Source organism: Chlorocebus sabaeus, chromosome 9 (assembly GCF_047675955.1).
Source record: "Chlorocebus sabaeus isolate Y175 chromosome 9, mChlSab1.0.hap1, whole genome shotgun sequence".
In the NCBI taxonomy this organism is placed as follows: Eukaryota; Metazoa; Chordata; class Mammalia; order Primates; family Cercopithecidae; genus Chlorocebus; species Chlorocebus sabaeus.
The window spans coordinates 65,408,866-65,431,627 of NC_132912.1; the positions used below are offsets into that span (position 1 = coordinate 65,408,866).

General features: G+C 46.8%; 1 protein-coding gene across 2 annotated transcripts in view; it reads left to right on the forward strand.

Moving 5' to 3' along the window:
* Positions 1 to 22,762, forward strand: part of DUSP29 (dual specificity phosphatase 29) — a 33,736-nt gene that overhangs the window by 6,321 nt on the left and 4,653 nt on the right. The window contains exons 2-3 of one of the 2 annotated variants that reach the window (XM_073019040.1): positions 7,051 to 7,284; positions 20,508 to 20,728. In XM_073019040.1, coding sequence (XP_072875141.1) covers positions 7,085 to 7,284; positions 20,508 to 20,728 — 421 coding nt within the window. In that variant the 5' untranslated portion in view covers positions 7,051 to 7,084. Of the gene's footprint in view, positions 1 to 6,372; positions 7,285 to 20,507; positions 20,729 to 22,762 lie in introns of those variants that run through there. The other variant, XM_007962940.3, reaches the window with a different exon arrangement.

A 22,762-nucleotide genomic window follows, 5' to 3' on the forward strand; every position in this document is an offset into this window, starting at 1 on the left:
TTCGTCTTTACTAAAAATACAAAAATTAGCTGGATGTGGTGGCGGGCACCTGTAATCCTAGCTACCCCAGAGGCTGAGGCAGGAGAATTGCTTGAACCCACGAGCTCCAGCCTGGGCGACAGAGGAAGACTGTCTCAAAAAAAAAAAAGAAAAAAGATAAGCCTTCTTTCCTGACACATGCTCTCATTCCTAGGCATGGCTCCCTAGCCAATCTCTGCAGCCTCAAGGGTTCTACTTAGAGATTTTAATTTTCCCACTGAAATGAATTATGCATCTCTCCAGGCCGTTTCTCCCATCTGCCACCTTAGCAAGTAAAAGAGTTCAGCTTGAGGGTTTTTTTGGGTTTTTGTTTGTTTGTTTGTTTGTTTTAAAAGTGTCTTTGCCCCTCTAGCTTTAGCTCCATTTTTGTCAAAGAGGGCACTGGAGCTCAGGGAGGATGGAACATGCAGATCTGAGGGTCTCTAGTGATTGTCGGGGCCAGTGACAGTGCCAGGTCCCAGGAGCAAGTGAGATGGGGTGGAAATCGCAAAATAGAAGTCACAAGCAGCTTCCTGCCAAGACTATTCTGTTTGGCCAGCACAGTTTAAAAATATACACGTGGTTATTTATTATAAAATATCACTATTTATTAAAAGAATCCCAAATTAGGAAACAGAAGAAAAAGTCACCCATAGTATTGACATTTTGATGTATTTTTTTCTAGTTAAAAAAAAAAAAACTATAAAAAGTTTTTTGCTTGTTTGGGTTTTTTTATGCATAAAGTAAAATAATGGCGTCAAATTACAGTTTCAAATTCAGATTAAGGCCTTTCCTACTTGGGCAAAGGAAACCTTGAACCAAATGCAAGACTTGCAATAGAAAATTCTGAAATAAGCCAGGTGCAGCGGTTCATGCTTGTAATCCCAGCACTTCGTGAGGCTGAGGCAGGAGGATCACTTGAGCCTAGGAGTTCCAGACCCGTTTGGGCAACATGGTGAGACCCCGTCTCTACAAAAGACTTTTTTTGTTGTTTTTTGTTTTTGAGAGGGAGTCTCGCTCTGTCACTAGGCTGGAGTGCAGTGGTGCCATCTTGGCTCACTGCAACCTCTGCCTCCCAAGTTTAAGCAATTCTCCTGCCTCAGCCTCCCAAGTCACTGGGACTACAGGTGTGCGCCACCACACCCAGCTAAATTTTGTATTTTTAGTAGAGATGGGGTTTCACCATGTTGGCCAGGATAGTCTCAATCTCTTGACTTTGTGATCCACCCACCTTGGCCTCCCAAAGTGCTGGGATTACAGGCATGAGCCACCATGCCCGGCTACAAAAAACCTTTTAAAAAAATTAGCCAGGTGTGGTGGTGCAACCTGTGGTCTCAGCTACTTGGGAGGCTGAGGCAAGAGAATATTGAGCCCAGGAGCCCAGGAGTTCGAGGTTGCAGTGAGTTGTGCCACTGCACTCCAGCCTGGGTGACAAAGTGAGACCCTATCTCAAAAAAAAAAAAAAAAAAAGGTCTGAAATAGAGTCTGAGTTAATGAGGAGTCCCTGTGCTGATAGCTCTTCAAAGGCAAGGTCATTTTCACAAAAGGAAATGGCACTCTAGGCCTTAGTGGTCAAGTACTGCTCGGCCTTTTGCATCTTCTGTTATCATGGTATCTTTATTTTTTCTTTTCTCCTTACATTTTTATTTTTAATTGACAAATAATAATTGTATGTATTTATGGGATACAATGTGATGTTTTGATATATGTATACTGTATCTTTCACCTTTAAATGTTTTTAAATTAGCTGTACCTTGGTTTAGTTTCCTTTAAAAGCAGACCCTGAGACGAGAGTTTGGGTGCATGCTGTTTATTTGAGAGGTGCTCCTGGGAGTACAGTGTGGCATGCAGAGCACCCAGGAGGGAGGAGAACCAGTAAAGGATGTGTGAACGAGTCCCATTGTGGGCAATTGGAGAGCTCCAACACACGGGCCAGCCTCCGGGAGACTGCGGGACATATTTCAAAAGTGGCCCACTCAGGGTTGAGGAAGTGGGGAGGTTGAGGAAGTGGGCAACTCCTGCCCCTAATTGGCGATAACTTCTGGGGGATGTTTCCGCACACTGCAGGCCTGACCAGCACGAGGACTAGAAAATGCCCTCAAGAGGAAAATAGGCACCTGAGGTAGGAAGGCTTTTGGGTATAAAGAACTGTCCACTTCTGCTGCAGTGACTTGAGCTGAGGAGGCACCTGTAGTAGATGCTTTCCTTGCAACGGGACAAGGATAGTATTGACTACAGGGGCTTACATTTAAAAATCAATAGATTTCTCACAACAATCTATGTGAATCATAAAAATATCAGAAAATCTGGGCTTGCATTCCCACATGGGATGGCAAGCTGCTGCCCCCTCAATGGAGGTATATGCTCCCTGGTGTGCCACACTCCCCACCACTCCCTAACGTCTCTTGCCTGAAGCCAACAGTCAGGTTTTTGTTTGTTTAATTTACTTCTTAACACCCAACCCACTTCCTTCCTCTATGTTATCTGCCTGGTCCCTCGCTGAAGGAGCCTGAGTTTGTCACCTTTTAAGGAGGAGACAGGCTGCCGTTGCATGTAGGCCAAGTCGTCTCGGAGATAGCATTTGATTTCCTGGGACCAAATCCTTAAATATGAAGCTGTAACAGGAACCTGGAGGCCTCTCTTGACAGCCTGCCAGCTCTCATTATGACATTTAGCCTGTGATTGATATTGTGTGTGTCATTGAGACCTTGGCAGTTAATCTCTGGGTCGAATCTATGGAAACCAAACAGAACAGATTTGTCTTCCCTTCCATGTTGGCTGTGATCTGGGAAACAGATGCTCCTGGCCTCTCTGAGAATTAGAGAGTTGGGAGCCATGCAGAGAGGGTGCACACAGGCCGCCTTCAGGATTTGGAAAGATTACAGGTCTGTGGTTTCTGGATGGTTCCACACTTTGTTCTCTTTCCCCATCAAATCTGCATGCTGGAGGATAATAGATCCCAGGGCTCACTCTGCGTGCCAAGCTCTTCAGGGTAGACCGCACCACTTCCTCTTCTGTCTGGAAATCCAGCCGAGGCTTTCAGCACAGCGATGGAGACGGGTATGGTTCCCTCCACAGTGTAATGAAGGAAGAACAGCCTCATCAAGGGTGAGGTCAGCTTCAGTGATCAAAGGAGGCAGACAGAGGTTTCAGAATGGAATTGACCCCAGCGTCTCCTGAAAATCACCTCTTCTGAAGCTTCCATTAACCGCAGGCAGAGTTCAAGATGGCCTAAATCACCACCCTTAGGTGTATGGTGCCCAGCTTCTACTCACTTCGAACAAGAAGAGTGGGTGCCATGGATGGGCTGAGTTTCAGATCTTTAGACACTGTGGGCCTGAAGCAAGGAGAGCTATAACTACTTATGCTCTTACAGGACTGAGGGGTCTGGGCTCGTTTCTGTGAGAAAGACTTCTGGCCACTCCTTGAAATAATTTCTCCCTTCCTGACTGGAAACACAGAAGGCAGGCCCCAGAATAGTTTGGGCCTGAACGACCACCCGTGGCAGGAGGGCAGCCCGCCCTGCGCCTGCAGTCCCCTCACCTTCACCCTCCTCCGAATCAGCCTGGAGGCTCAGTCCTGCCTTAGCAGCTCTTGCTGAGCCCCTAGCACAGGCCTCACAGCCCTTAATCATTCCTTCACCCCTCAGTCACTCATTCCATTCATTCACTAAGCCACTTCCTCATCCAACCCATATCTCCTGAGTACCTCCTACGTGCCAGACACCAAGGCTACACAGAGAAGCAACACTCAGGAGTCCCAAGGTCCTCTCTCCTCCCAGCCTGCAGCTGCATTCTGGGCTAAAGACCAGGTCTCCCATCCCACTGGGACAGCGGGAGGCATTTTGAATAAGCGCCCTCACTACCTTTCCCTTGACTCTGCAGCGCCCTGGCTCTCTAGCCACATCTCAGACAATTATTATCAAACTTTACTAAGTGTCAGACTCACTTGGGAGCTCACTAAGATACAGATGCCTGTGCCCCAACTCCTGGTCCAGGGTGCAGCCCGGGAATCTGTATTTTTGGTCAGTGCCAGGTGACTCTGACAGAGGTGGTCTTCAGACCACACTTTGAGAGACTCCACAGGAGGGTCCCCTCTGCTGCCCATTGCCCTCTCCACACCCCCCCAGGAAGCAGGAAGTTGTTGGAGGAAGTCACAAATCCTGGCTTCCCACAATCCCTACAGACACACACGGCTAGCTAGTGATCCTTTAAGTCATCTGCTATGGGCTTGGGAGAATCGAATTCCCCAAATCAGTGGTGTCAACCCTTTCCTTTTAAATTTCTATCATGGAGAATTTCAAACACACCTGAAGAGAAACAGTAACCGGCCAGGTGTGATGGCTCACGCCTATAATCCCAGCACTTCGGGAAGCTGAGGTGGGAGGATCACTTGAGCTCAGGAGTTCGAGACCAGTCTGGCCAACATAGCGAGACCTCATCTCTATTTTAAAAAAGGAAAAAAGAGAAACAGCAACTGCTTTATAACCATCATCCAGCCCCAATCACCATCACTCATAGCCAGCCCATCTCATTCACACCTACATCAATACCCTGCCCCAACATTGTATTATTTATATTTTCTAACTATATTATTTTTGAAACAAGTATTTCAGAATATTTTTCTAAAAGATAAGGCCCTGTGGTATGACATTACTGTCCTCAGAATCTCCAGCAAGTCGGCTGATAGATACAGACCTGAGGACCCTGAGAAGACTGAGATTTTTTTTTGGTGAGATGATTCCTGCCATGGTGGTGTGCTCTTCTGTCCGAAGGCATATAATGTCTGATCATCTCTTCTTATTTGTATGTGGTTGGCAGTTTATGCTCAGTCTCTGGATGCAGCAGCTCATCAGGTGGTGTGAAATGGTGCTTCCTTCTTTATTCATTATTTGGAATACTTCTATAAAAGAAAATTTCCCATATTGAGCCAGTAGTATATAGTTTGTATAAGAGAGGAGCAATACATGCAGATTCTTCTCCTTTATCTATCCATCTTCAAAATAAGGAGCTGGTTCCCAAACATCTTCCAACTGTGCATAATTAAGTTTTGGGTTTTTTGTTTTTTGTTTCTGATAGGGTCTCACTGTGTTGCCCAGGCTGGAGTACAGTGATATGATCATGGTTCACTATAGCCTCAACTTCCTGGGCTCAGGTGGTCCTTCCACCTCAGCCTTAGCCTCAGCCTCCTGAGTAGCTGGGGCTACAGGCATGCACCACCACACCCAGCTAATTTTTGCATTTTTTGTAGAGATGGGTTTTGCCATGTTGCTCAGGCTGGTCTTGAATTCCTGGGCTCATGCAATCCACCCACCTCAGCTTCCCAGAGTGCTGGGATTACAGGCATAAGCCACGCACTTGGCCTGTTCTCAGTATTATTATTATTTTGAGACGGAGTTTCACTCTTGTTGCCCAGGCTGGAGTGCAGTGGTGCAATCTCAGCTCACTGCAACCTCCGCCTCCTAGGTTCAAGCGATTCTCCTGCCTCAGCCTCCCAAGTAGTTGGGATTACAGGCACCCACCACCACACCTGGCTAATTTTTTGTACTTTTAGTAGAGAAAAGGTTTCACCATGTTGGGCAGGCTAGTCTTGAACTCCTGACCTCAGGTGATCCACCCGCCTCAGCCTCCCAAAGTGCTGGGATTACAGGCATGAGCCACCGCGCCCAGCCTTCAGTATTATTATGACTTAAGTGTTTGATGTGTTTTGATCCACTGGAATTATTGTTATTTTTCATGTTCAAATTGTTCCATTTTTGATAAATGGAAGCTTCTTCAAGTTGTATTCTGAGTCCCTTTGACATGTTCCTAATGATCTTTGAAGCCATGAACCCTTTCCTACATTCTCTGCATCCCAGGCCTGCCCCTGCTCACACTGCACCTCATCTCCCTCCCCATCACACTAAGACCCTGTGCTATAGACAGCCTCAATTCATGATCCTCTTTATCTGTAAAATGGGGTTAATGATAGGGTATTAGGATAACCCTACCTCAGTGTTGTTAAGATTAAATGGATTTACAATCATCAAGCACTTGGAACAGTGTCTGGCACACAATAGGTGTTATATAAGTATTTGTCAAATAAATAAACAAATAGCACTCCCTCCCAGTCACTCATCTCCATGGTTCTCCGTCTTCCCACCTTTTCCTCCTTCTCTCCAGTCTCAGAGTAGGAGCACAACTTCCCTTCCCAGGCTGACCATAGGTGCATCAGTTATTCAACTCCGGAAACAATCGCTGTCCAATTCCACTGCAAATTCCTCTCCTTGGGGACAATGGAAAGTCCTCTCTTGCATTCCACTGGCAGAGCCTAACGAGCACTCCAAATTCACATTTCAATCTGGAGGCACAGCTTTCTATCTTGGGGCATCTCTTCCAATCCCCTTGGTAAGTTAAGGCAATGATGGCCAGGCTCCCAGTGTGAGAGCATGAGCACTGCCTTCAGCTCTACTGACAGGTTAACTCTCACGCGGCCACGTGTCCTCCTCTCTCGAGGCTTCTGAATCCTGCTGATGTGCATGTGGCCCAGACCCAGGCCCAGGCAAGTATGGCCTTGGCGATGTGCTCTTTCCGCTGGCTGATGGCTCCCTGCAGACGCTGAGAGGGCCATGGACCTGGAATGTCAGGGATCTTCTGGGCCTTCCTATTTTGGGTCCAAAACGGCCCAAACCAGTAGGTTTCAATCAGATAAAGGAAAAAGTAGGCACCAAAGGAGTAAAGTCTAAAGAAAGGTGGGAAGGGACTGGCTGCTGCTTACAGGATTTCTTAGTCCCAAAACCTGCCTTGGCCCACATCCAAGGACCCCAGCTCTCCTACTCTAGAAAGATTGGAACATTGGGGAAGTGTCATTTAACTGTCATCATGGTCTTCCTTGTTTACCTGGGTGGCCTGGGAAGAGGAAGCAGGGGCATAGCAGGTTGGGGAAACGCTTGCCAAATTTTAAGATTAGCTTATTCCCACCTCTTTTTGTAAAGCCTATTCCCTGCCTCAGTGTCCCTTGCTAACCCCCATCCTGCTTCTCTCTCATAACCAGCTGCAGAAAGGAGATAAAATCCCTTAGCTCTAAAATGACATCCGGAGAAGTGAAGACAAGCCTCAAGAATGCCTACTCATCTGCCAAGAGGCTGTCGCCGAAGATGGAGGAGGAAGGGGAGGAGGAGGACTACTGCACCCCTGGAGCCTTTGAGTTGGAGCGGCTCTTTTGGAAGGGCAGTCCCCAGTACACCCATGTCAATGAGGTCTGGCCCAAGCTCTACATCGGCGATGAGTAAGTGCCATAGTTAGCTGTGCCACAATTTACCCACAATTTCTCAGATGTGAACATTAGGGGAAGGAAGGAGAGGGGTGTACAGAAACTCTCTAAGGTTTTCTTCTTTGAATTCGGCTTTATTGAGAAATAATTCATAGACCATAAAGTTCACCCTTTTAAAGTGTACAATTCAGAGGTTTTGTTATATTTACAGCATTGTGCAACCATCACCACTCTCTAATTTTGGAACATTTTTATCACCTCAAAAGGAAACCCTGAACCCACTAAACAGCCACTCCCCATTCCCTACCTGCCCTTCGGGCCCTGGCAACCACCAATCTACTTTCTGTTTTTATAGATTTACTGATTTCCAGACATTCTGTATAAATGGAATATTATAATATGTTCTTGGCTTTCTTTTACTTTGCATAATGTTTTCCAGGTTCATCCAAATTGTACTTGTATCAGTATTTTATTCCTTTTTATTACCAAGCTCCATGTGACTTTTGCACTTTTCTGTAAGTCTAAAATTAGTTCCAATTAAAAAAGATACACATACATTTTGACCCAAAATATCACTTTAAGAAATGTAATTTATAGAAATAAGAGTAGCAATAATGAGAAAATATGTGCAACAATGCTTACTTTAACAGTGTTTGGACTAGCAAAAAAAAAAAAAAAAAAAGGAGGGACTGACATCTCTAGTCTTTTAATAACAAAATATTAATTAAATGTAGTAAATATTTCCTATAACGAAAGTAATAGGCCGGGCATGGTGGCTCACTCCTGTAACCGTGTCACTTTGGGAGGCCAAGGTGGGAGGATTGCTTGAGCCCAGGAGTTTGCGACCAGCCTGAGCAATATAGCGAGACACCATCTGTACAAAAAATTTTAAAAAATTATCTGGGCTTGGTGGCACACACCTATAGTCCCAGCTACTTGGGGGGCTGAGGTGGGAGGATCACTTGAGCCCAGGAGGTCATGGCTACAGTGAGCTGTAACTGTGCCACTGCACGCTAGTCTGGGTGACAGAGTGAGACTCTGTCTCAAAAAAAAAAAAAAAAAAGTAACATATGCTCATTGTGTAAATAGAGAAGTCTCGGTTTCCCTATTGGTAAGAGGCTAATAAGATAACCTTCCTCATGGGGCTGTATGGATTAAGTGGGATAATGTGTGTAAAATAGTACACTGCCTAGTACATAGGAAGTGCTCAGTAAAGGTTAGCTATGATAATAAAAAAATGATAAATGTAAGAAAGATTGCTTTCAATATCCCAAAGCAATCACCAAAGGCCATTACTCCAAAGATACTCCTATTAATATTGTAGTATATTTCCTCCTAGACTTTCCGAATATTACTTTTGGTTTTGGAATTTGTTTTTACATAATTGTAACTATATTGATTATTCATTTTCTCTTATTTCTCACATAGCATCATTCATAAACATTTTCTTTTATTACTTCTTATGTATTTAATTACAATAGACATGACAATATACCAGATGAACAGAAGAGCGTTCGTTTAACTACTTCCCTATTGTTGGGCATATCAGTTATTTTCATGTTTTCACTTTTATAAGCAACACTGCAGTGGACATCTTTACACGTAATGTTTTTTTCTATATTTAGAATTATTTCCTTAGATCTGACCCTAGAAATGGTACAACTGAGGAAAGAGAGATTAAGATTTTAAGACTTAAACTGTCTCTGTATCTTTATCCATGCTGTTCCCTTTGTCTACAATGTCTTTCCCTGCACCTCATGTCCGAGTCCAGATCCTACGCACTCTTCAAAGTCCACTCAAGTCATTTCTGTCATGAAGCTAGCTTCCCCCAATCCCCATAGTGAGAAGTAAGCTTTTTCTCTGTATATTGTATACTGTATTTACCTTTCCTATGGCTTATAATAATAGCTAAGTTGTATTGAATTCTTAGGTGTTAGGTGTCATGCCTTGTGCTAGGCGTCATTTAGACTCCACAATAATCCTATAAAGGAGGAATCATTATTATTCCTATTTTACAAATGGACAAGTCACAGCTCAGAGAGTTCATTCATTCAGTCAGTCAGCCAATAACCGTTTACTGGACACCTTCCTTAGAGCTGCGGGGGAAACAAGGAAGAAACTGAGGCTCAGAGAAATCAAGTGACCAGCCCAAGTTCTCACCACCAGAAAGGGGTAAAATTTATACTCAAACCCAGATCAAAAAAAAAAAAAAAAACATGGCCAGGCCGGGCGCAGTGGCTCACGCCAGTAATCCCAGTACCTTGGGAGGCCGAGGCGGGCAGATCACAAGGTCAAGATCAAGACTATTCTGGCCAACATGGTGAAACCATCTCTACTAAAAATACAGAAATTAGCTGGGTGTGGTGGCGCTTGCCTGTAGTCCCAGCTACTCAGGAGGCTGAGGCCGGAGAATCGCTTGAACCTGGGAGGTGGAGGTTGCAGTGAGCAGAGATTGCACCACTGCACTCCAGCCTGGTGTCAGAGTGAGACACCGTCTCAAAAACAAACAAACAAACAAAACATGGTCAGGTACAGAAGCTGTTTCAGAGTTGAGGAGGGAAGAAGATGGAGATGAGCAGAAATGTAACAGGGAACAGAAACAGCAGTGAGTACTGGAGGGGAAGGAGCACAGGGTTGGAGTCTTGGCTCTGCCACACAACACACCAGTGTGTGACCTTGGACAAATTATTTTACCTCTCTTCACCTTATATGGCAACAATAATAGGACTTATCTCACGGGGTGAAGTTTAATGAAATCAAACAAATGCTAGAGTATTATCTGGCACATAGTAAATGCTCAGTAAGTGCCTGGTGCTATTATGGATCTGAGAAAGATCACAGAAGACATGAATCCAGGCTCGACTTTTGAAGATGGGTAGAATTTCAAAGAAATTCCAGGCAGAGGACGCAGGATGGGAATAGCTACAGAGGTGAGAAAAGCAGGGGGATTCATCTGGAATATAGAGGATGAATGTGGTACATTTTCAGAAGGTCTAAGATTAAGCCAAATTCTACTGCTGTGTGGTCAGTTTCGATTAGCTGTGCTAGTCTAATAGCTCACCCCAACATCTTGACGGCCTGCCACAGCAAGGTTCTTTTTCACTCACACTGCAGTCCATGGTGGGCCAGCTCTGCTGCGTTCCCGGCCACTTTAGGAGCCAGGGTGACAGAGCAGCCCCGATTTGGGATCTTGCTGGCCTTGCAGCAGAGAGAAAAGAGAGACCGGGCAAACCCTAAGCTGATTTAGAAGTGACACTTGCCATTTTTGCCCACATTTCACTGGCAAAAGCAAGTCCACACCAAAGCCTTATGTCAGTGGGACAGGAAAGTATAACTAGCACAGCCGGAGGGGTTGCAAACATTCTAACAGTAACGCCATCTGGCACAGTCTTCTGGTCAGGTGCATTGGCTTTGGGCAGGTTATTTTATCTTTTTCTCAACTTAAAGAATAGTTGGCCAGGCGCGGTGGCTCATGCCTGTAATCTCAACACTTTAGGAGGCTGAGGCAGGTGGATTGCTTGAAGTCACAAGTTCGAGACCAGCCTGGCCCCGTCTCTACTAAAAACACAAAAATTAGCCGGGCATGGCCGGGTGCGGAGGCTCACGCCTGTAATCCCAGCACTCTGGGAGGCTGAGGCGGGTGGATCACGAGGTCAGGAGATCGAGACCATCCTGGCTAACATGGTGAAACCCTGTCTCCACTAAAAATACAAAAAATTAGCCAGGCATGGTGGCGGGAGCCTGTAATCCCAGCTACTCAGGAGGCCAAGGTGGAAGAATGGCGTGAAGCCGGGAGGTGGAGGTTGCAGTGAACTGAGATCGCGCCATTGCACTCCAGCCTGGCGACAGAGTGAAACTCCGTCTCAAAAAAAAAAAAAAGTAATCGACAAATGCAAATATTATTGTTACTTAACAACATATTATTACTTAACAACAACCACAAAAAGAAATCTGGAAAGGTAGGTCAGGGCCAGCTCGAGGAAGGGTAAATGACGGCCAAGGGACTTCATTCAGAAAACCATTGAATATCTGAGCAGAACCGACGTGTTCTAGTTAATCAAGTGCCAGACAATAAAATATGCTTGCCTCCTTGATGTTTGACCTTGAACTTGCTTCTTTCAACCAAGAAGATGGAAAATGTCACTGCCCTTGTAATTCAACTCTGCCTAATCGAGCCCCAATACAAGCACACACAGGTGTGTGAGGCTTGCACTCCCGGCTGGGGGCCGGAGCCTCAAGTCAGCATGGCGTGGTGCTTGTCCCTGATTTCTGTGACACTCACTTAACAAGGTTAACGACACTCACAGATGCTTATTGCAAGAGCCGCCAATGCAGCCATGCACAGGCCATAACCTGGGCTGTTAGCCGGAAGGGCTGCCTGTGTTTCTTGGTCTTTTTGCAGGGGTTGCCCAAAGCAGCCAAAAGCTCCAAGCTGGTTGCTCGTGCAAAAACCTCAGTTTTAATTTGATATTTACATTTTGGTTAGGTTTTTCCTTTCCCTAAAAGCACCTAAGATTTTTAAGCCCAGTACCAAGGTACCAAGGCTCTGGAAGTGAAGGAGCTCAGGACTCAGGAGTAAGGTTGGATGTCCTGCAACGGCCAAAGCTACTATCTATCCTTGGAGCCCAGGCCAGTGACTGTTGGGCCCGCAGAGGGGCATATGTACCTCTAAGATAAAGCTCACTCTTTTCCCTGCTCCTTTTTGTGGAGAGAGGTCGAGTGGCTAAGCATCTGCTCTGGAGCCACAGTGTCTGGACCCAATACTGGTTTCTGTGTGGCCTTGGGCAAGTCACTCAAGCTTTGTGACTTTCAATTTCTTCACCTATAAAATGTGGATTCTATGCATTAATGCAAACAAAACACATCTCACAGTGCCCAGTACCTTCATGCACTGAATGACAAATCAGGCAGGTTCTGGAAATTCGACTCACAGTGTATGAGGAAGATAAAGAACAGTCACTGTGCCTTTCCACCCAGGGTCCCCACGCTAGGGGAAGAAGCCTTGGGACAGAAAACAACCCTGGGTCAGATTTCTCCCATGAGATTCTATCATGACCCAGGGCAGAGTGCTGGAAGGAGGGCCTGCCCTCCTAGACCTTCCAGGGAGGTGACCTAAGGCCTAAGAAGGCAGCCACATCAAAGCTCCTTGGGCCTGTGGGTTTCAAAACTGCTAAAGCATTTTCTCAATCCCAGGTTAGCCCAAGGGGATTCACCAAGTGGGCTACCTGGTAACTCCAAGTCCTCATTGCTCAGCAGCCCAGGGGAGGGGAAAGGTGGCCCTGCCACTGCAGCCTGATGAGAAAAGGCCACAAACAGGATGGCGATGTGAAGGGTGCTCATTCTGCCGGCTCAGCAGAGGGGTCGAAGGGGTGGGGCCTAGCTGACCACCTTGCAGATATTCCTGGGGTTTGGGGGAAGTCTTCTTCACACAAGGTGTAGCCACCCACTCCCTACTCATTCTTCTAACTCGACAGGGGTCTGAATCTGCCACAAGTGGAACCACAGGCTCAGCGTGGAGTGGAGGGCTCAAGCATGACTGGGCACAGTGTCCCAGTCCCCACTGTGTGTGGGTGGCCACCAACTATGAGCATTTTATTGTTCTGGGACTCAGTTTCTTTATTTGTAAAATAAAGGATGATTTCAAAGGTTCCCTTTCAGCTCTAAAATAAAATTATTTAAGAAATGGCCTATTAAATGAATTAGGCTGTATTAGTTTCAAGCACACACTTGTTTTATTACTTTTAAGTCATTCAAATTAGATTCAAATTAGGTTAACCAAGTGTTGCCCTCCAGAGAGCCAGGGACTGGCGTCAATGATGAGATAAGAATAATTCATCACCTCTTATCAATCAGCAGTCCCTAAATGGGTGCTTCAAAAATGCTTGAGTATGCTCGAAAGCACTAAGTTTCTGTAATTTAAATATTCTCACTTTAATCTCGTTCACATCTTTCATTTGCTTAGCAAAATCTTTTTTCAGTCCTTTTTTTCCCTATAGTCAGCAGGAGGGGAAATATCCTGGCTACCGTCAAAGTGATTGCAAATTCCTAGGCAGGGCAGCCTCCAGTGATAAGGCTTGGCTGAAACAGGATAATTGAGAAATCTCTCTTGCCTCTCCACCATGCGGGTGTCAGAGCCAGTGCCAGGGTGCAGTTAAACTTCCGCTGTTCATGGAATGGTGGGGGCCCTCAGGAGCTCCTTGTTTTTGTTTAAACTACAGTTGCCTCTAAGGTCCAGCATTTGGGGTCAGATTCCTGCCAAGGCCTGCGGCCTGTCCCACCCACCCAGCCCAAGCTGGCTTTCCAGGGAACCCTCTGTCTTGTTCTTTCTGCTTTCCTGCTTCTGACCGGACTCACGGCCTCAGAAGCCAGAGGCATCTCCAGGGCTGGCCTGGCCTCGAGAGCCTGGGAAGTGAAGTGAAGACAAGTCAGTCAGCTGAGACAGCTCCTTCTCCCTGAAAAGGAGGAACCAATTCTGCCTTAAGGCACCGAGCAGGTATGAAATTAACCTGCTTCTTCAAGGTGTGGGTGGCCAGTTTAGGATGCAGCAAAACACAGTTAAGGTTGCCAATTTAACATGCTGGGCATTACCTGAAATAACTAGGACTTCCAACTACTGAAGGCCACTGAGGCATAGCTGGGCAGCGGTCACGGGCAAGACGGTCGGGGAGAGAAGACTGAGGCCTTGGCCTGGCCTGGCCTTCTCATTGCCAGAAAACGGCTTAGCAGTCAAGGTCTCAAGCAACATAAACCATCTCCTTGCATGGTTAGGCAAATACCAAGTCCAATTACTCACACCACATCATTTCTCAAAACCAAGCCTCCTGGGTATTCTCTTCTCTTCTCTTCACCTCCATCCTTGGAGGAAGAGAGTTTGAGAGAGTGGGGCAGACAGGAGATTTCTAGCAGGAGTTAAAAACCCCGAGGCCACCTTATGCCTCTACAATGGTCTCTCCTGAGAACTAAGGAAATAACAATACACATCACGCTATACATTTACATAGTAAATGAATATATGACTGGCTCATTACTGAAAATGTACAAAATGTAGAAAGACAAAAACAAGAAAATTTAAATTACATATAATCCCATTACCACATTTTGTCATGGGATAAGCACATTCTGACATACATCTTTCCACTGCCTTTTCCCCCCGGAGTCATCTTTTAACCTCTCAAAGCTTCAATGCTGCATCATTCAACTTCACAAGACTCTCACAAGGAAAGTACTGCCAGTGTAATCGGTGCTGTTTAGCAAACAAAGAAAATGCAGGCTCCCAGTGGTTCTGCCGCCTCAGTTCACACGTCAGTTTCAGCTGTCGGCCCTGTGTTTTCTCAGGTGCCTCAACAGGGAGGAGCTTCACCATCAGCAACTAACAAGAACACCCAAGACACAGGAAGGCCAGTTCATTTCACTTTCCCATCAGGTGAACTAACAAAGATCAGATGCCAGAAATGTGCCCACTGTTTTAAAGTCCATTTGCAAGGAACGGGCACACTCAAGACTGCACGGTTAAGACTCCACTGGGTTTGGGAGAAGGAGGCAGTTGGATCACCTGAAGTCAGGAATTTGAGACCAGCTTGGCCAATATGGTGAAACCCTGTCTCTACTAAAAATACAAAAAATTAGCCAGGTGTGGTGGCAGGCACCTGTAATCCCAGCTACTCGGGAGACTGAGCTAAGATAATCGCTTGAACCCAGGAGGCGGAGGCTGCAGTGAGCAGAGATCACACCATTGCACTCCAGCCCGGGCAACAAGAGCAAAACTCCGTCTCAAAAACAAAAGACTCCATTGGGGAAGGTCACCATCAAGGCCACACCCATGAAATGATGTGTGACCATGACAGTGTCACACCCTACCGAAAAAATAAGGTGCGAGATGGCAAGGTACAGCCTGCCAGCAAACAGAAATCCATAATCAGGTGTGGGAAATGTGCGGATTCTCTGCAGACGTCAGAGTGTGGGGAACCATTCCGATCATGAGGGCACTTCCTTCAATGCCCAATGTAGAGTCTGTGTAACATGGGAGCAGCCTGCTGCTGCCTGAAGGAAGCTGCAGGGGGTTTGTACAGACATATATATTCAGGGCTTGCGCCTCCTCCCCTCTGTGCAAGGGCACACACCTGGGAAAATGGGCTTGCCAGCAGAGGCTGAGGTATTTAAGCTGACAACAGGAGAGTGACAAGGGATCTGAACAAGTGAAACGTCAGGAGCACTGCCCAAGAAGACCGCCTCACGGAGAGGCAGCTTATCTGTCATTCCTCTGGGGTGGGGCTTTGAAGCAAGCTTCCTGGGAACAACTCCAGAGGCGCTGGCAGGTATCCGGGCCAGGCCAGAGAAGCAGGCAGGGAGGGAAGGGCTTAGCTGAGGAAATTGGGCCATGCAAGAAGGAAGTCGTTTCTTCAGCCCTCCTCCAATCCGGAGTCCAAATCCAGAGCTAGGCTGGAAGTTCACAGGAAGGGAGAAGAGTTCAAGAGAAGTGAGTCAAAACGGGGATATGACTGATGGTGTTCTTCAAAAGTAAACTGCATAGGCCAGGCATGGTGGTTCACGCTTGTAATCCCAGCACTTTGGGAGGCCAAGGCAGGTGGATCACCTGAGGTCTAGAGTTCAAGACCAGCCTGACCAACATGGTGTTACCCTGTCTCTACTAAAAATACAAAAATTACCCATGCATGGTGGCACGTGCCTGTAATCTCAGCTACTCAGGAGGCTGAGGCAGGAGAATTGCTTGAACCTGGGAGGCGGAGGTTGCAGTGAGCAGTGAGCCGAGATGGCACCACTGTACTCCAGCCTGGGCAACAGAGCAAGACTCCGTCTCAAGAAAAAAAAAAAAAAAGTAAACTACACGATTCCAATGAACTAGAAAGAGTCAAAAAATGTTAAAAAAAAAAAAAGAAAGAAAAGAAAAGTAAACTGCATGAGTCCAACAAATGTGTAAACAAAGTCCCTCATTGCTAAAATGAATCAGTGAAAACAAGACACCATTTTTCTTTTGTCTATGAAATTGACGAAGTATATGGACTGCAAATTTTAGCAAGTTTTCTGTAGGGTAATTTAGTAACAAGTATCAAATGTATTTTAAAATGGCCATATCTGTTGACCCAGCAATTTCACTTTTAAAAATGTATCCTATGAACAAAATCAGAGGAGTGCCCAAAGAAACACAGCAAAATGTTTGGTAAGAAAAAATTGGGACTCACCTATATAATGAAATAGCATGCAGTTATTGAAGTCTTGTATGTTGCCATAGGAAGATGTTTACAATATATCACCACGTCAAAGGTTTTGAAAGTTTATATATAGTATTGTACCAAAAAAACACATCACTCTCTATAAAATATGCAAATCTATGCATACAGGAACAATGGGAGGTTCCTACATCAAAAGCTAACAATAGCCTTTATCTCCAGGGGATTAGAAATACAGGTGATTTTTTTGGAGGGGGAGTATGTTTTCTGCATTCTACATTGAGCATTTGTTATTTTTGTCATGAGATGACATATTATATAAAAATTGAACAGATTGATCACATCTAGGATTGTGCCTAACCAGAAACGAAAGCTCCTGTGTCATCTAGATTCTGGAATTACATTCCTAAATCTGTTTTTCTTTCTGAAGTCTTTTCTCCCTCAGCAGAGGCATTTATGTGGACCCAGGAGTGGGGTACATGGCCTTTTCTCCATGCCCATCACCTCAAAATGCCCCTGTGTTTCTTAGTCTCTTTTCAACATATGTGAACAGATAATGTATCTGGCCCTGAAATTTAAAAACAAAACCAAAGCAATCTAGTGTCAGACACCACCCTCTGAGCCTGCCCGACTCCCAATAATTGCTGAGCTGGGTGTCTGTCCCAGCTGGGGATTGGACGATGGGTGTCTGTGATGATGGCTCTGCCTCCCCCACAGCATCTGTGTAAGAGGCACTCCGTTTATTTGCAGATTCCCATTCTGCTGTGGATGCTCTTTCAAGCCCTCAACTGAACTCTAGTGAACGAAGCTGGGGGGAGTCCCCAGAGTGATGTGTGAGGATACCGACTCCCCTTCCCATCCAAGGAGCCAAGACCCTGAAAACTTGTGGTGGGCCTCAAATACCCACCAGGTCTTGGAGTCCTCACGAGCCTTTCTCTCCCTCAGGCACAGCCAAAATCAGCCTGATGCGGTGGATATGGAGGTGTCAGGCAATGAGTCTTGTTGCATACCTACCCCACTCCCCAAAAGTGGCAAAGTGCAAACTGTTATTCATTTAAACTGCCACTTGATTATGTTGAAGGCCAGTTACTGAACCCAGAGAGAACAGTCTTCACGGTGGGTAGGAGCTTCCTGTCAAGGAGAGTTAATTTTAATTTTTCCACTGAGCTCAACCTCAAAGTGAGGTTGATTGCTACTCAGCAAGATGGACCACATTAGCGGCGGCTTTAATTGGGCGCAGAGCTACATCCCCAAAGCATAATGTTTGTTGTATACATACTTTGGGGCAAGACGAAAAATGAAAAGCAGACCTTTCTGAGGAAAAACGGAAAGCACAATGTGTCCCACAGTCAGAATGGCCACACCAAGAGCCAAGTGGAGGGGGGCTCAGTGGGACTCCCCACCTCCCCATGCCACAGTTCCGACGAGCTGTCTGCAAATGTTTCCAAATGCTCAGTTCCCTTCCCAAACACTGGACACCATCGTGGTTCTCATGCCAGATAAAAAGCTCCAGGAAACCAGTGAAAGACGAGTGTGCCCTTGGCCTAGGGGCCATGGCATGTATTTCTGGTGTGAGGCTTCCTCCTGGCCCAGGGTGTTGGTCCCTGCTAGCATCTAACGTGATCACTTCTGTCCACGTGCTTTTACCAGTGGCCTTGAGATAAGCCCTCAACTGGAGTGCAATGCCACTTTTACCCTCTTACTGGTACGGCTCCAGACCCTTGTCACATCTTCCCTGAGCTGAAGTACTGGTCTTCACGCAATTGAGGGAGATGTCTTCTTAAACCCAGGTTGTATCACTTCTCTTTAAACACTCTCTAAAGCTCTCCTTGACTCCCAAACACAGATCCTAACATCCAGCATCCCCACACATCAGCCAGATTGATTTTTCTTTTTCTTTCTTTCTTTTTTTTTTTTTTTTTTTAAGACAGAGTCTCTCTCTTCTGCCCAGACTGAGTGCAGTGGTACAATCACAGCTCACTACAGCCTCAACCTCCCTGAGCTCAGGTGATCCTCCCACTTCAGCCTCCCCAGTAGCTGGGACTACTGGCACATGCCAGCATGCCCAGCTATTTTTTTCTTTATATTTTGTAGAGATGGGGTTTCATGATGTTGCCCAAGCTGGTCTTGAACTCCTGGTCTCAGGCCACCCTCCCGCTTTGGCCTCCCCAAAGTGCTGGGATTACAGGTGTGAGCCACCTTGTCTGGCCAGATTGATCTTTAAAAAAGTAAAAAATGCTTACTTCTTTCTTAAAATCCTCTAGCAGACTTCCGGCCCACTTGCAATAATACTCAAACTCCTTCCTATGGCGGGCAGGGCCCACCACGATCCAGTCCCTCTACCTTTCCAAACTTCTGTACCACTATTCCCCTTGCCACTTCAGCCACTGGCTTCCTTTCTGTTCTCAGCACTTGTTCCCTCTGCCTGGATGAAACACTTTCTCTCCAACTCATCCTCAACCTTCTCACCCTCAGTCTTGGCTTAAACACCACTTCCCCACAGTGGCCTTTCCCGACCACCTTGCCTGAAGCAGGACCACAGTCATTCTGTATCATGTCATGAAGTTTTAGGTCCTTCAGACAGCTCTCACTGCTCTCTAAAATGATCTTTACTTGTTGTTTATTCCTACCCCCATTAGTATCTGACCTTCCTAAGGGACCTTCACTAACTTGTTCACTTCTTTTGTTTTTTGAGACACAGTTTCACTCTGTCGCCCAGGCTGGAGTGCAGTGGCGTGGTCTCGGCTCACCACAACCTCCACCTCCCGGGTTCAAGCAATTCTTGTGCCTCAGCCTCCCAAGTAGCTAGGACTGCAGGCATGTGCCACCATGCCCGGCTATTTTTTTTTTTTTTTTTTTTTTGTATTATTAGTAGAGACAGGGTTTTGCCATGTTGGCCAGGCTGGTCTCCAACTCCTGACCTCACGTGATTTGCCTGCCTCGGCCTCCCAAAGTGCTGGGATTACAGGCGTAAGCCATTATGCTCAGCCTCTGTTCACTTCTTTACCATCAGCACCCAGCACAGTGCAAATAGATTGCAAATCATTATTTGGGGATGGATAATTGATTACAGGAAATAGACAATGCTTCCTGAAAGGCCTTGTTGTCTCCAGGCTCCATACCTTAGATGGTGCTGTTTCCTTGGCTTGGCCCGTGCTTGCCTCCTTCTTCCCCTCCATCACCAAATGTTGACACTTGTAGTGACACAGGTCCCTCCCTGCCCCACCCCACAGGCAGGAAGAACCTATGTTTCCTCTGTCAGCCCATCTCCACCCCGGCCCCACCATGCTGCCTTCTGGTCGAGTCATATTCCAGAGCCATCTACTTCAAGAGGACTAAATTTACTGTTCCTGGAAATTCTTGCCTAGAAAGATAAAGCTGTAGCCCATTAAATAACTTCACTGCTGGCTTCAAGAACTTCCCTGCAATCAATTCAAACGATAGATGGCTCGAAATGCCCTCCTTCTCAGAACAATGCTCTGCCCAGCTGGGCAACAGCTCCCAGCTCCCCAAAGCAACACCTTCCCGTTCACAGCGTGCCAGCGTGAATTTGTGAACTTTGCTCAATTCCAATCCAATCCTCTCATGGAAGGCCTTGCTTTAAACCATTCAGTTGAGCCTCCATCTCCAGACCCTAAAAACATACGGCAGGTTCAGAGGAGACGCTGGGTGAAGGCAGCCCTGATGAACAGGTTATTTTGGAGGGCTTTCAGGCAATTTGGCAGGTCCAGATCTGCGACCACCGTAGAGTCCAGCACCAGGCTCCACTGTGTATAGTGAATGATGAAAGAACGAATGGACGAACGAATAGCTCAGCTCGCCTACCCCAGCCTACACCCTGTCCTTTCTTGAGACAACCGAGCCAGAATAACAAAACAGTGCAGGTGGCGTAGGAGACTGGGTAAGAGCAGAGCTTTGGGACTTCATTTGCAATAACTAGTCCTTATTCTGTGAACTGGAATCCACGGCAGAAAGCGTGGGCGGCCCCTGAGTTTCCCGGACCCGGGGCAGGGCGCCGCGCGCCCACAGATTTCTCTCCCCTGCGCCCAGGGCGACGGCGCTGGACCGCTACCGGCTGCAGAAGGCGGGGTTCACGCACGTGCTGAACGCGGCCCACGGCCGCTGGAACGTGGACACCGGGCCCGACTACTACCGTGACATGGACATCCAGTACCACGGCGTGGAGGCCGACGACCTACCCACCTTCGACCTCAGTGTCTTCTTCCACCCGGCGGCCGCCTTCATCGACAGAGCGCTGCGCGACGATCACAGTAAGATACCCGAGGCCCCGCCCTGCCCCGCCCGGATCTGCCCCGCTTGTAGTCTAGGCCCCGCCCCTTCCCCCGCCCCGCCAAGGCTCCGCCCCTAGCCTAGGCTCCGCCCTTAGCCCAAGGTCTTCCCGCCCGAGGCCCAGGACGGAAGCGGGATGTACGCGTGCGAAATCGTTGTCTGTCGCAAAGCTAGGCCACTGGGGCTGCTTGTGGCCTACGGTAAAGGTCTGAGCCCCTGGAAGCTGTGAAAGTTTAAGGACCTGCACCACCGAGCGTGCTGCTGGCGGGGTTCGGACCTTGATTGCAGCTCTGGGGAATGGAAATAGGGCGTTAAAAAAAAAGGCCTTTTGGTCGGAGTCTTTGCTAAAGGACATTTGCCGTCCTTCAAAAGGCGGAGGCGGTCTGGGAGCCCTCAAAGCTGGGACTACAGCCGGAGACAGTAATTGTGCCTGGGCCTGAACCCAACCAGTAGCCAAGGGCTTTGATGCCGGAAAACCCTCAGGGAGCTGACTTGAGTGGGAATCCATGGAGAGACCTTAAATTCTCCTGCCCACCATCCAAGTTCACAGCCCGCCTTCTAGCCGCCATGTCCCCATTTACACTTAACCTAGTGAGGCCTCCAGTAGAAAGCTGACAAGCTGAGCTTTACTGGCACGCTGCATTTGAGGTATAATTTAGGGTTTGCACTTCCAGCTTCCAAGTTTTCCCAGCGTTAATTATCCATCTTTTAAATCACAGTGCTAGTCTTTGTGCTCAGAATGCACTGCTGGCTACCCTAATCCAGCAAAGACTACAAGGCTATCTTGGAGAGAAGGGCACAGCTTAGGGACGCATCGGGGGTAAGACAATATACAGTTATTGCTGCAGGGTGTACTTTAGTGGCATTCCACAGAGGCCAGAGGGACTTCAGCTCCCTAATCTGTGCTCTGACTTCAGCCCAATGTGTCACACACCCCTTTGTGGAGCCATCACATAATTCAGGGTATCTGGTTACTGAAAGCCTTTCTTGCCACAAGAGGTCAAGTCTCAGTGACTGACCAAACTGTCTGCTGCAGGAACTTGCAACCTGGGACTGGGCCTAGGCCAGGTCTGCTGGACAGTATCAGACTTTAATGGACATCCCAAGGTGGCCCTGGCCCCACAGCCAACCATAGCCACCAACAGTTTGTCATTATTTTGGTTCAGAAAGCAATGTCACAATGAAAAAAACCCTTAGAGCTAACATGCTTGTATTAGAAGATGCCTCATTTCCAGGCCTTCCTTTTATGAGTCTATTTATGAACCATCTTTTGTGCTGTGTACATTCTGGGTTTCCAAGCAGGATCAAAAAAGCAACTGAACTGAGTCATCACCACAAGGTAAAATTTGTCTCATAGTATTTGAAGTTAACTGAAAACATATTTGACATGAAAAAAACAAAGGCTGCAACAACCTAATCCTTCCGTTTCTGTTTAATGCACTCACTTGCCATTACTATGTTTTAGACCTTACCCTTCATGGAAAGGGCCTGGCAGGCTTCGGAGAACACAGGGCTGGGTTTACATTTCTGACACACAATTTACTAACGTTGTGATTTCTCTGAGCCTTGGTTTCTCCATCCGGTGATAAAAATATTTACCTTCAGAGGTTATAATGAGGATCAGCAGTAATGCACATAAAGTGCTTAGCATAGAACCTGGCGGACAGCAGGCTCTCGGATGTATTTGATAAAGCATGGTCATATACCGTGAAGCATATAACCACGCCAGCATGTGCACATCATCATCGTAAAGTTTCCAATCCTCAAAGAAAATAAAAAAAGACATTCCAACTCTGAACTGTAAGATATACTCACATGAAAGCTTGTTTTAGGTTCCTGGCACTCAATTTTAGGGTCTGCCCCAATTGCCAAATCCAGAAAGAATCAGGGTCTCAAGTTGAAGCTTAGGCCTAGGCAGATGACAGAAAATTGTGAGGAGGTGTCAGGCTGCTGTGGATCATGACTGTTAGACCAGGTGGCACCTAGCAAATGAAGGGCCAAGGGAGGAGAGTAGA